The 13087-nt window shown below is 46.6% G+C and overlaps 1 protein-coding gene across 1 annotated transcript in view; it reads left to right on the top strand.

Moving 5' to 3' along the window:
- Positions 1 to 13087, top strand: part of MDGA2 (MAM domain containing glycosylphosphatidylinositol anchor 2) — a 189648-nt gene that overhangs the window by 97675 nt on the left and 78886 nt on the right. Inside the window, exon 6 of the mRNA XM_072930608.1 lies at positions 6937 to 7206. Coding sequence (XP_072786709.1) covers positions 6937 to 7206 — 270 coding nt within the window. The remainder of the gene's footprint in view (positions 1 to 6936; positions 7207 to 13087) is intronic.

The raw sequence follows: 13087 nt of genomic DNA on the forward strand, positions 1-13087 counted from the left end.
ATCTCTTGATCAGTTTTAGGATTTTTTTTTTTCTTTTATTTTTCCCTGGTTTATTTTTTAGGGGTAATTTGGGTTTTTGAAGTCCTGATGATGAAAAGAAAGAACCTGCCCGATTGCAGGGCGGGCAATAAAAAGTTGAATTTTTGCCCTGTAAAATAACAGTAAAAAAAATAAAAAATATTATGGGGAATGGAGCTGAAGGAGGGGAGATAGATTGGATTTATGGAAGAAATTCCTGGCTGGGAGGATGGGGAGGGGCTGGGCTGGAATTGCCAGAGCGGCTGTGACTGCCCCTGGATCCCTGGCAGTGCCCAAGGCCAGGTTGGACATCGGGGCTTGGAGCAGTCTGGGACAGTGGGAGGTGTCCCTGCCCATGGAAGGTGTGGGACAGATGAGTTTTAAACTCCCTCCCAATCCCATTCTGTGTTTTCCTGATTCTAACTCGAAATCTGTGAATTCCAACCCACTCTTGTTTGAACTTTATGGAGTAAATAGTTACAGGAATGCTGCTTCCAGCCTGGCAGGGAGCTCAAACCCTTCCTCTCTGCACACTGTGTGTCTCATTAGGAATATTGGCTTTGTGTTCCTGCAAGAAATACTGCCTGTGAATGAAATGGATGCACACACAGCAATGGATATAAAAATATAATTCAATTATGTTCTATTACTTCGGTTCTGCCTTTCAAATAATGCCCCAAACTGGAGGAAATAATGTCCTTTCATTTCTATTCATCACAGCTGAGAGCCTTGTCAAGGACATGACTTGCTGCCTGTACTTTGATATTGCTATTAAATTATTGGGTTTCTTCTGCATTTCCAGTAATCCCTAGAGCCAATTGTGACATTTCCTCAATTCCATACATCCAGCCTAAATACCTCTATTTGTCTCACTGTAATTATGACACGTTGGCAGCGGATTTTTTCGGGCTGCTCCAAGAATGACAGATGTATTTTTCCTCCCTGCGTGATTCCAGCCTCAACTCCCCATCCCAGGCAGCAGCAGGGACTCCAGCCCTTCAAATTCCCTCAACATCTTCATCTGATCCTTGAATAAATCCCAAAATGGTTTGGGTGGGATGGGACCTTCAGTGTTACCCCATTCCACTCCCAAACCTTCCGCTCTCTCAGGTTGCTCCAAACCTCATCCAACCTGGAACATTCCAAAGATGGATCAACCATCACTTCTCTGGTCCAAAGTGCTTGGCCTTTAATTAGCCTGGTCTAATTAAGAGTGTTAAGGAGTTCTTAATGAGTGCTTGCTTTGTGCTCAGTCTGAGGAAGTCTTGCCCAAGTCATTAATCAAGACCAGGGCTCATTTCCTGCTGGCTTAGGATTATCCCATTCTGCTCCCTGCAGGGCAGGGACACCTTCCACTGGGTCAGTTTGCTCCAAACCCCATTGAAATGGGGACGTTCCAAGGATGGAGCAGCCACATCTTCTCTGGTCCAAGTGCTTCTCTGGCAGCCTTGTCTAATTAAGTGTGTTAACGATGACTTAGGGAGTGCTTGGTTTGTGCTCAGTCTGAGAAAGCCTTCCCCAGTCATTAATCAAGCCCAGGGTGTGTTTCCTGCTGGTTTAGCACCTTCTGAGGACTGGGCTATGTTGGAGCCATTCATTATTAATTTCCTAATCAATCTCCATCCATCTACCACCGGTCCCTGATTTGCCTTTAACACAAGGCCACAAAAATGGATGTAATTCCCATTTAAATTCCTGGTCGTGCCTGGCGCAGCGGGGCCGGGCGTTGTGACCTGTCAGGGTCAGCTGGTGAGACCCCAACAGTGTGAAAGTCCTTGTTCCCCTAGCCCAGCAGCCAAAGAGGTCTGGAATGCGTGAAGTTGAATTTTCAAGGTTGTTTATTTCTTCTTATCTAAATATTCTTTCTCTGACCTGCCGAGCTCTGCCTAGCAAGCCCACCATGGCATTCTGCCGAGCCCTCTCGGGCAGTGTTCACCTTTTATATCAAAAGTTACGTACAGTCTGTTTATAACAATACACCAATATCTATCATTTATGTTGGACAGTGTGTCCCCATCCCAAACCAACAGAAAAGTGTCACCACCACACCAAGACGTGGAGGGCAAGAAGGAGAAGAAGGTCAGGACGCGCCCAAATTCTTCCATCTTGTACCCCCTTGAACCCCAATCTAAAAACCCCAAAATTCTACTTTTCCACCCTGTGTTAACTCAACTACCACACCACTCAAACCCTTGTGGCTGTAATTCCTCACACAGAGTTGGCAGCTTTTTCCACGGGCTAAAATCAAAGCCACAGGTGTTTTTGACTTTGTGCCAAGGTCTGTGAGCCCCTGCCAGGGTCTGGAGCAGCCAGGGCAGCCAGAGGGATGTCCTGGACTCCGACCATGACCCACCAAAATTCCAAGAGCACTTTGTCACCGGCGCCATTGGCTCTCCAGGCAGTGCTGAAATCCCGGGATGCGGCAGCGCCGCTGCCACACGGTCGCCTCTGAATGGGAGCCCCTTTCCCAAGGCTGCAGCTGCAGCGTGAATGGGAGCGGGGCGGATTCCCTCCGATCAGTAGGGCCTTGTTCTGCCAGGGGAGGAGCTCCCAGGGGCTCTGCCGCTCTCTTTGTCCCCTGCCAAGCCAAGCCTGACTCTGAAATGTGGGATTGGCACTCGGAAACCCCGACTTCCAAAGGGCAGGGGAGATGCAGAGCCCTCGTGACATGGAGTCGTTCTCATGGTGGGCAAATGCGGTGTTTGAAAAGCGTGCTGCAGGCAAGTTTTGAGAGTGTTTCCCAGAGCTTGCTATTGTTTGGTAACGATTTTTGTTATTCCTAACTGAGTCCAAGGAAGGTTTTGACTGGGAATGTTGGCTGGCTGAGGCTCTGCTGGGTTGGAGGTTGTGGTTGGGAGAAGCTTTGCCGGCCAAAGCTGCATGGCCCAGTGTTCCCCTCATTAATCCTGGAAGTCATGTAGAACAGACCTCGGCTTGGGAAGAGGCTTTCAGAGCAATAACAGACCCCACTTAGTCCTGACTCCTTCTGGCAGGGATGGTTTTGTTGCATTTGGAATTCTTGGAATTTATGGGACTTCATACATGAACCTCTCCTGTGTTCCCATGGCTGCCCCTGGATCCCTGCAGTGCCCAAGGCCAGGTTGGACACTGGGGATTGGAGCAGCCTGGGACAGTGGAAGTGTCCCTGCCTTGGCAGGGGGTGGTACTGGATGGGTTTTAAGGTCATTCCAACCCAAACCATTCCAGGATTCCATGATTTCCTGGCTACAACTTCCCATTCTTTTCTCCTTTAGCAGAAAAATATCAATGTAAAGGCTCATTCAGGAATATTGGGATTCCCTGCATAAGGGGGGTTTGACCCTTTACCTGCTCCACTGAGTCCTGTTTGCTGAAAAGCTCAACAACCTTCCTAAATTTCTTAATATTTTTCAGATTAAATCCGTCTTGCCATGTCTGTGATGCAGAAATCTGCGGATTTCTGTTTGCTTTTTGGGGATTGGAGCTGAAAGTGAAACTTGTGGTGTAAATGAAGGGAAACTGCTGTATCCAAACCCTCATTTCCATGTACTTTCTGTTTGGAGTGCTGGGATGAAAGGGATGTGTCCCAGCCTCTTTATCCCATCCCACTTTGTTCCTGAAGGATGGCAAAGAGCTCCCTTTCATCTGCAGGATTATGGAAGTGGCCCCATCAGCTTGGGTTGACGTCGGTGCTTTTATCTTTTGCTTCAAGTTTTGAAGGATTATCTGTGGTTCCCTTGTTCCCTGCCTTGAGATTTGATGGGAAGTGGGAGCAAAGAGCAGCTCCTTGCTGGAATTGCTCAGGAAAAAGGATGAAACTCAGGAGAGAGGATGGGAGAGGGAAATAGGTGCCAGCTGGGTGTTGGTGATGACCCCACTGGTTCTGGTTGTATCTGGATCCCTGGTTTTGTCACCTTCTCACAAAACAAAACAAAACAAAACAAAACAAAACAAAACAAAACAAAACAAAACAAAACAAAACACCAAAACAAAAAAAACTCCTTAAGCAGAAAACGTGGCATAATTCCCAGTTTCCCAGCTGGAATCCCAAACCAGGGATCCATCAGCTGCTGGAGGCATCAGCTGATGGAAGAAGAGCTCAGAAGGTGAGGGCAAAGAGACCCTGGCACAGCTGGCAGAGCTGACTGGTTTGGGGTCTGGATTTTTAGCCATGAGACCAATTATTTTTTTTTTTAATTACCTGAACCAGGAATTCATGCTGGGAAGGATCTGAGGAGTCCAAAAATGGGAGGAACTGGAAGAGAGGGCTTGGATTGTGAATCTCTGCTCTCCTAAGGAGTTTCCTTCTGGTGGGACTGGACTGAGGGAGTGGCTGGAGTTGTGTCCAGGAGGGATAGGATGGACAGCAGGGAAAGGTGCCACTTTTCCAGAGGTGCTGGCACTGCCCAGGCTCCCCAGGGAATGGGCACGGCCCCGAGGCTGCCAGAGCTCCAGGAGAGTTTGGACAGCACTGCCAGGGATGCCCAGGGTGAGATTGTTGGGGACTCTGGTCAGGGCCAGGAGCTGGATCCAAAATCCTTCTGGGTTCCTCCCACTCAGGATATTCCATGAATATGATGTTCCCAGTTCTCCCAATGCCAGGTACAAAGGAAGCTCTTCCCATTATTTTTTGTTCCCACTTCCAAATGCAGACAAAGCCAATTCCTCCAGGATGAAGCCCAAATGAAGCAAACTCTGATTTTATGTCTGATTCTTATATTTGCCTCTAGTGCTTGGTTTGTATTCCTTTAATATTGAAATAAGATTCCCATCTAAAGCAGAACACCCGGGAATATCTCCCTGTAATAACAAGGATGGGGATGTTATTTTGGAATGTAACATTTTTATTGCCTTTCCCTTTTTATTACCACTTTTGCAGGCATTCTTGGCCCAGAATGTCAATCCTTCACCTTTATTCCTGAGGGGGTTTTTTTGGTGGTTTTTTTTTGGTTTTTGTTTTTTTTTGTAACTGCTGCTTTTCCTGGCCTAGCAATGGATATTTATACATTGGTTCATCATTTATGCAGCTTAAAGGATGCCTTGGAGCAGAGCCTGGATCCAGCAAGGGTAGATCCCTCACCACAGGGGACACAGGATGTCACAGCTCAGAGTGTGATTTTTAAATGTATATTTATATTATTTTATATTTATATTTATAGAGTTTATGTATTACTATTATTTATATTCTTTATATTTTATTTATATCTATATTCTCCAATGAATGGCTGCCCTGTCCCTTATTATTGAGCATTTGCTCCTCTTCTATCACATGGAAATACTTCATAGAAAAGGCAAGAAAAGGAAAGAGAACTAAATTTAATCACTTCTTTCTGAGGTCAGCAGCATCCCCCATCAACCTGTGCTGACTGCTCCCACTACACCTGGTCATGGGATATTATGAGAATTTTATGGGAATTATGGGAATTAGGTGCGAACTGCAGGTTGCTCATCCCAGAGAGGGAAAAACGCCTCTGTCCAGGTTGGTTCAGTCTCTCCATGTGCAAAGAGATGATGTCCCGGGGAGATGCCACTCTGGATTCAAACTCCAGGGATTCATCCTGGTTGGCAGCCAAGTTCCCAGGAGTTCACTGGAGAGAAGCTGGATGAAGAGGGATGGATGAGTGGCAGGATCTAATGTCAGGAGAAGAGACTTCCCATGCCAAAGAAGTTCTTTACTAATCCCTTTTTCCAAGGTTTCCAATCCAATGTGCTGTCACCTGTCCCACACACAAGTGGGATGTTCCATCCATCCATCCATCCATCCATCCATCCATCCATCCATCTATCCATCCATCATCCATCCATCCATCCATCCATCCATCCATCCATCATCCATCCATCCATCCATCCATCCATCCATCATCCATCCATCCATCCATCCATCCATCCATCCATCCATCATCCATCCATCCATCCATCCATCCATCATCCATCCATTCATCATCCATCATCCATCCATCCATCCATCCATCCATCCATCCATCCATCCATCCATCATCCATCCATCCATCCATCCATCCATCCATCCATCCATCCATCCATCATCCATCCATCCATCCATCCATCCATCCATCCATCCATCATCCATCCATCATCCATCCATCCATCCATCCATCCATCCATCATCCATCCATCCATCCATCCATCCATCCATCCATCCATCATCCATCCATCCATCCATCATCCATCCATCCATCCATCCATCCATCCATCCATCATCCATCCATCCATCCATCCATCCATCCATCCATCCATCCATCCATCATCCATCCATCCATCCATCCATCCATCCATCATCCATCCATTCATCATCCATCATCCATCCATCCATCCATCCATCCATCCATCCATCCATCCATCCATCATCCATCCATCCATCCATCCATCCATTCATCCATCCCTCTCCATGCCCAGGGAATGTGGCTGCCCCTGGATCCCTGGCAGTGCCCAAGGCCAGTTGGACACTGAAGCTTGGAGCAGCCTGGGACAGTGGGAGGTGTCCCTGCCATGGCAAGGTGGGATTTAAGGTCCCTCCCAAACCAAACCATTCCATGATTTTGTGATTCCATGGCTATAACTCTCCCTGCTTTTCTTTATCTCCTTCTCCTTTCCTTACTGGAACAAGCAGTCAGAGCTGGAACAAGAAACCAGTGGGTGCCAGGACACAGGGAGTGGCTTCCTACTGCCAGAGGGCAGCGATAGATGGGATACTAGGAATCAGGAATTCCTGGCTGGGAGCCTGGGCAGGCCCTGGCACAGGGTTCCCAGAGAAGCTGTGGCTGGCCCTGGATCCCTGGAAGTGTCCAGAGCCAGGCTGGTCAGAGCTTGGAGCAGCCTGGGACAGTGGAAGGTCTCCCTGCCTATGGAATCCTTTCCAATCCTTTAAGATCCCTTCCATCCCAACCGTTCCCTGATTCTGTGATTCCTGTTGTTCTGCAGCATCCCCTTCCATCAAGCTCCTCGTGGACGACCCCATCGTGGTGAACCCTGGAGAAGCCATCACCTTGGTGTGTGTGACCACCGGGGGGGAGCCGGTGCCCAGCCTGACGTGGGTGAGGTCTGCGGGGGTCCTGCCCGACAAGACGGTCCTGAACGGGGGCACTCTGACCATTCCCGCCATCACCTCCGAGGATTCCGGCACCTACAGTTGCATCGCCAACAACAACGTTGGCAATCCCGCAAAGAAGTCCACCAACATCATCGTAAGAGGTGAGTTCTGTTGGAAAACCATGGGATTTTCTCCTGGAAGATTATTCCTGTCCTAATCTAGTGGGACAGCAACATTCAAGGTTCAAAGTTCAACGTTCAGTGTTCAATGTTTAATGTTCACAATTCAGCATTCAACGTTCAACATTCATTGTTCAACGTTCAATGTTGAACGTCCAACATTCAATGTTCAGCATTTAAAATTCAATGTTCAGCATTCTAGTTTTAATGTTCACTATTCAACGTTCACTGCTCAACATTCATTGTTTAATGTTCAATGTTCAATTTTCATTGTTCAATGTTCATTGTTCACTATTCAACATCGAATGTTAAACGTTCAACATTCATTGTTCAGCGTTCAACATTCAATGTTCAGTGTTCAACATTCAAAATTCAATGTTCAACATTCGATGTTCACTATTCAACATTCAATGTTAAATGTCCAACATTCATTCTTCAGCATTCAGCATTCAACTCTCAACATTCAATGTTCAACATTCAGAATTCAATGTTCAACGTTCACTATTCAACATTCAATGTTCAACATTCAGAATTCAATGTTCATTGTTCAACATTCGATGTCAAACCTCCAACATTCATTGTTCAACATTCAGCGTTCAATGGTCAACATTCAAAATCCAATGTTCAATGTTCAACATTCAAGGTTTAATGTTTAACATTCAAAGTTCAGTGTTCAACATTGAATATCCAACATTCAGTGTTCAATGTTCAGCATTCAACGTTCCATGCTCAACAGTGGGGCTTTCCTCTGTTTCCAAATGGTCCTGGTTGGACTAAATCTTGAAGGTCTCTTTCAACCTTGATGATTCTCTCATTCTGGGATTTCTGGTCATTTCTAATCAGTTATGGGATGAATTGGTGTTGGTTTCCAAGACTTCCAGAGTTCTGTGCTGGGATCAAAGCCCTGAGGTGGAACAAGGGTGGGTTTTTTGTGTTTGGGTGATGCAGCAGCTTTTCCACGCAAAGTGGAGAGAAATTGGTTTGTTCAGCCTGGAGGACACTGAGGGGAGGCCTCACTGTGCTCTTCAACATCCTCCTGAGGAGCAGCTCTGATTGATGGTCCCTGTGACCAGGGACAGGAGCCAGGGAATGGCTGGAGCTGGGCCAGGGGAGGTTTAGGTTGGATCTCAGGGAAAGGTTCCACTATTCCAGAGGGTGCTGGACCTGCCCAGGCTCCCCAGGGAATGCCAGAGCTCCAGGAGCCTTTGGACAGCGCTGCCAGGGATGCCCAGGGTGGGATTGTTGGGGGGTCTGTGCAGGGAAGGATTTGGACTCCATGATCCTTGTTGGATCCTTCCAACTCAGGATGTTCTATGGAATGATCACCAAAGGCCTTGGATGCATCCCAGGCTCCTGGAATTCCCATTGCCTCCTTCACCTCTTCCTTCCTCTTTATCTGAAGCTGTTCCTGAAATTAAGGCTTTAGATTGATGCCTGTGCTTTAATTCCAGGGAATATCAGGAAAAGTGCCTGTCTGAGGTGAAAATAAAAGAGGAGGGCTTGCACAACAACTGCTCCCAGCTGGAGGGATTCTTTCCCTGCGTGTTTATTCCTTCTGGAAAACCCCTGGGACACAGGCAGTTGGTTTGGATACAGAACTGGATTGGCATCATCAGAGAGGATTCACCTCCCTGAACCAAACACTTCATCTGAACTTTGTTTTCCACAATTTCATCTGGGAATTGTGGTGAAACATAAACTCCAAGTTATAGGAATTTGAAAGAATAAGCTGGGATTAATCAGACTCAGGAAAAACTGATGGATAAAGAGCCAATGTGGGAATATTTCATGGGAGCCACAACCCCTGCTTACTTTTTATTCCCCAACATCTCCTGCTCTCCAGCAGGATGAGGAATTAGGAGCAATTTCTGTCCTGGGGGTCAGGGAGGGAGCATTGGATCAGCCTGGATTGGATCAGGAGATGGACACTGATTTATTTGGAATACTGTGTTTGAATTTGAATTTCTGACATTTGGCTCTGAGGTTTTGTTGTCATTCCTCAGCTCAGGAATGTTAGTTTGCTGGGATTTACATGGGGATGACGTGGGAAGGGGAATTGGGAGTCGAAAACAGCTTGGAATAAGGAGAGGAAGAACTTGGTGTGAAAGAAACCTCCATGTTTTAATTGACCCAGCAGACAGCACCAGCCAGTCCTAAGGAAGAGCCACATCCCTAAATCCCTACAGACACAAATTCCATGAGTCATGGCATCATAATAAAAATAATAATAATATCCCCTCACATTTTTATTTATAGAAGATGATGCCTGGGAGCAGAAAGATGTTGAACAAAGTCTCATTAAAACATTCCAGGTGTTTTTTTTCCCTTTTCCCTCCCTGCTCTGTGGCCCTGTTAATGCTGAGATGGGACCACAACGAGAAGAACCCATTACATAAATGAAGCTCAGCCCCTTCCCAGCCCAGCTTTATTATTTTCCCCTTATTATTTCTGTTAAATGGGAAAAACTCTCCTTTAGAAGGAAAAACTTCTCCATTCCAGTCTTGGATTAATTTTTGCTGCAAGTGATGCTGTGTTGAGGAGTGAAATATGAGAGAAAAGCAGATTTTGGGTTGACTTTGTGTGTTTATTTCTCAGCATTTTGCCTCATTTCTCTCTCACATTGGCTCATTTTGCTGTTGTGGGTCAGGATTTTCACACAGCAGCTGAGGAGAGAAAAGAATCTGCTGGAAATAGAAACTTCCATGCCAGGCGGGAGAAGCATTTGGTAAATGGAGTTCCCATCTTGTGCCAGGTGCACCCCGAATCCCAGGATTCGACAATAATCCCCCAATCCAACCCAGAAATAAATCTTCCCTCAAAGCACCAGCAGGGCTCTGAGGACATTTTTTCTCTTTAAATTTCTCTGAATTTCAGTGTCTTTAACCGAGTGTGCCTTTGTTGTCTGTGCTTCACTCCATGTATGAAGCCTCTCCATTAATTTTTTCTGGATGTTTTCTTATTTTTGTGGCTGCTGGTCACCCACACCTGACTCCAAAGGTGGAGAGGGACTTGGAACAAGGAAGGTGGGGATGTGTTGGAGGAGGCCACAGAGCTGCTCCAGGGCTGGAGCCCCTCTGGAGCCAGGCTGGGAGAGCTGGGAATGCTCCCCTGGAGAGGAGAAGCTCCAGAGAGAGCTCAGAGCCCCTGGCAGGGCCTGAAGGGGCTCCAGGAGAGCTGGAGAGGGACTGGGGACAAGGGATGGAGGGACAGGACCCAGGGAATGGCTCCCACTGCCAGAGGGCAGGAATGGGTGGGAGATTGGTAAGGAATTTCTAGCTGGAGTGAACAGGACAAGGAGAAATGGCTTTAAGCTGGAAGAGAGTGGATTGAATGGGATATTGGGAAAGGAATTCCTGACTAGGAAGGTGGTGAGGGGCTGGGCTGGAATTGCCAGAGTGACTGTGGCTGCCCCTGGATCCCTGGCAGTGCCCAAGGCCAGGCTGGAGCAGCCTGGGACAGTGGGAGGTGTCCCTGCTACGACAGGGTTGGGATGGGATTTAAGGTCCCTTCCACCCCAACCATTCCAGGATTCTCTCATTCCAAGGTGTCTCCTCCATCCAGTTAGAGAGGAAGATGCTGGACAACATCCTTGAGGGACACCTGCACATCTGACTGGGACACAGGGAGAGCCACAGAAATATTTTCCAGGCTTAAGTCAAGAGCATTGGCAGAGTTGGGAAGGGTGTCAGGCTGTGTGAAAATCATGGAACCACAGAATTTCTGAGGTTGGAAAAGTCCTCCATGACCATCGAGTCCAACTATTCCCAGCCCTGATAAAGCCACCATGTCCCCAAGTGCCACATCCACAGGGCTTTAAATCCCTGCAGGAATGGGGACTCCATCCCCTTCCTGGACATCCTGTTCCATTGATTCCCTCCTGAGAAACTTCTCCCATTCCCATCTTTTATCAGATCCCTCCTTCTTTGCCATTGTAACAGCAGCACATTTTTAATTCCATTTAACTCAGCCTGTGTGACTTGCACCTTCTGGGAAGTGGAAATCTCATCCTCAGAGTTAATTTTTCCAAGGGGTGGGATTCCCTGTCAGTTGAAATAGAAAATAATGACCACGCTCAACAGCAGCACAAAAGCTCTTCCTGGACAAAAAGCACTCCAGGGAAATCCCTTTTTAAGGCCAGGATTGCTGGAAGTACCTCTGGATCATCCCTTTAAAAACTGTGAACTGTAGGCGTGGTTGCTAAAAAAAAAAAAATTAAGGAATAAAAATAGGAGGACGATCAGACTGGGAAATTAATTAACTTTTGTTGCTTTTTTAATTAAATAAAAATCCTGGGGTTTTGTTCTCTACCCCTGCCTTCCTTCTGCTTTTCTGTTCTTTATCTCAAAGCTTTTTTTAGGAATTTCCCTTGGGGTTTAGACAAGTAAAGGATAAAATTAAGGCTGGTTGGATATCAGCACCTCTGGAATGTCCCCACATTCCATCAACTGAGATGTGAGCAGGGCCCCCATGAGCTGCTGAGCACCAGAGCCTGGGAATGGCTCTGGAATTTTATCCCAGAGGCGGAATTGCGGTTTGGTGGCAGCAGTGATAGTCATCACCCAGCAGGTCACTCCTGGCAGGAGAGTGAGCGATGGCACATCTGGACTTGTGGTCGCTGCCTGGAATCTTCTGAGATTCTAATATCCTAATTCTTGGGAATTCTAATATCCTAAAATGTTGAGTTTTCATGAAACTGGCACAAGGAGCTTTTTTTTTAATTCTTTCTTTCCTCTCTGTATCCTGGGAAGGGCTCCCAGGAAAAAGAATTAAATAAATTTTGGGATGTGGGTCTGGCGCATTTGTTCACTGCCTGGAATCATCTGGGACTGGTTGGGAATGCTAAAACCCTAAAATGTTCATTTTTTCATGGGATTGGCAGAAGGGGCTTTTTTTCTCCCCATCTTTTATTTTCTTTGTATTCTGGGAAAAGCTCCCAGCAAGTGGGAAAATTGAATAAATTTAGGGATGGGGGTCTGGCACATGTGGTCACTTCCTGGAATCATCTGGGGTTGGTTGGGAATTATAAAATCAAAAAATGTTGGATTTTCCATGAAACTGGTACAAGGAGCTTTTCCCCATCCTTCTTTTCCTCTCTTCATCCTGGGAAAAGCTCCCAGGAAGTAAAATGGAATCAATTTCAGGATGTGGGTCTGGCACGTGTGGTCACTGCCTGGAGACATCTGAGGTCGGTTGGGAATTCTAAAATCCTAAAATGTTGGATCTTTCATTATATTGGAGAAGGAGGGGTTTTTTTTCCCTATCCATTTTTTCCTCTCTGTATCCTGGAAAAAGCTCCCAGCAAGTGGGAGAATGGAATAATTTTTGGGATATGAGTCCATGGTGGCCTTGGCAGTGCTGGGATAACACCTTGGCTTGATGACCTCCAAGGGCTTCTCCAGCCTTAATGATTCTGATTCTCCGCCTTATTTCCTGGCTGGAGAATTCCAAAGGCTTTGGTGAATATCCACAGGCATCTCCTCCATGGAGAAACGCCCTCTGTGATGGGATTTCTGAAGGTTTTAACCAAGCAAACCTGATCTCCTCATCCAGGATGTTCCTACAGCCATGAATTCCCAGTGTGCTCCTTAAAAGTTTACAGCTCTGGGAATGAGTATGGGAAAAAGTGGCACTTTGGAGTTGAATAAATCCATTTATTTTTATTGTTTGCCACAGGCTCAGGCCTGTGACCTCTTCTCAGGATGGAGGGTCATGGATGAGTTCATAAAAGGCTCTCCTATAAAAACAGAGATGGTTTATTGATCCTTCTGCCCTTTCATTAGGACTTCCAAGAATTTCTGTGAGCAGGAATTTGATTTTGAAGGGAGTTTGCTGCTCTGGAGGACATAATGAGGAGCCTGTTGGG

This window comes from Taeniopygia guttata, chromosome 5, assembly GCF_048771995.1.
Source record: "Taeniopygia guttata chromosome 5, bTaeGut7.mat, whole genome shotgun sequence".
NCBI classification, from domain to species: Eukaryota; Metazoa; Chordata; class Aves; order Passeriformes; family Estrildidae; genus Taeniopygia; species Taeniopygia guttata.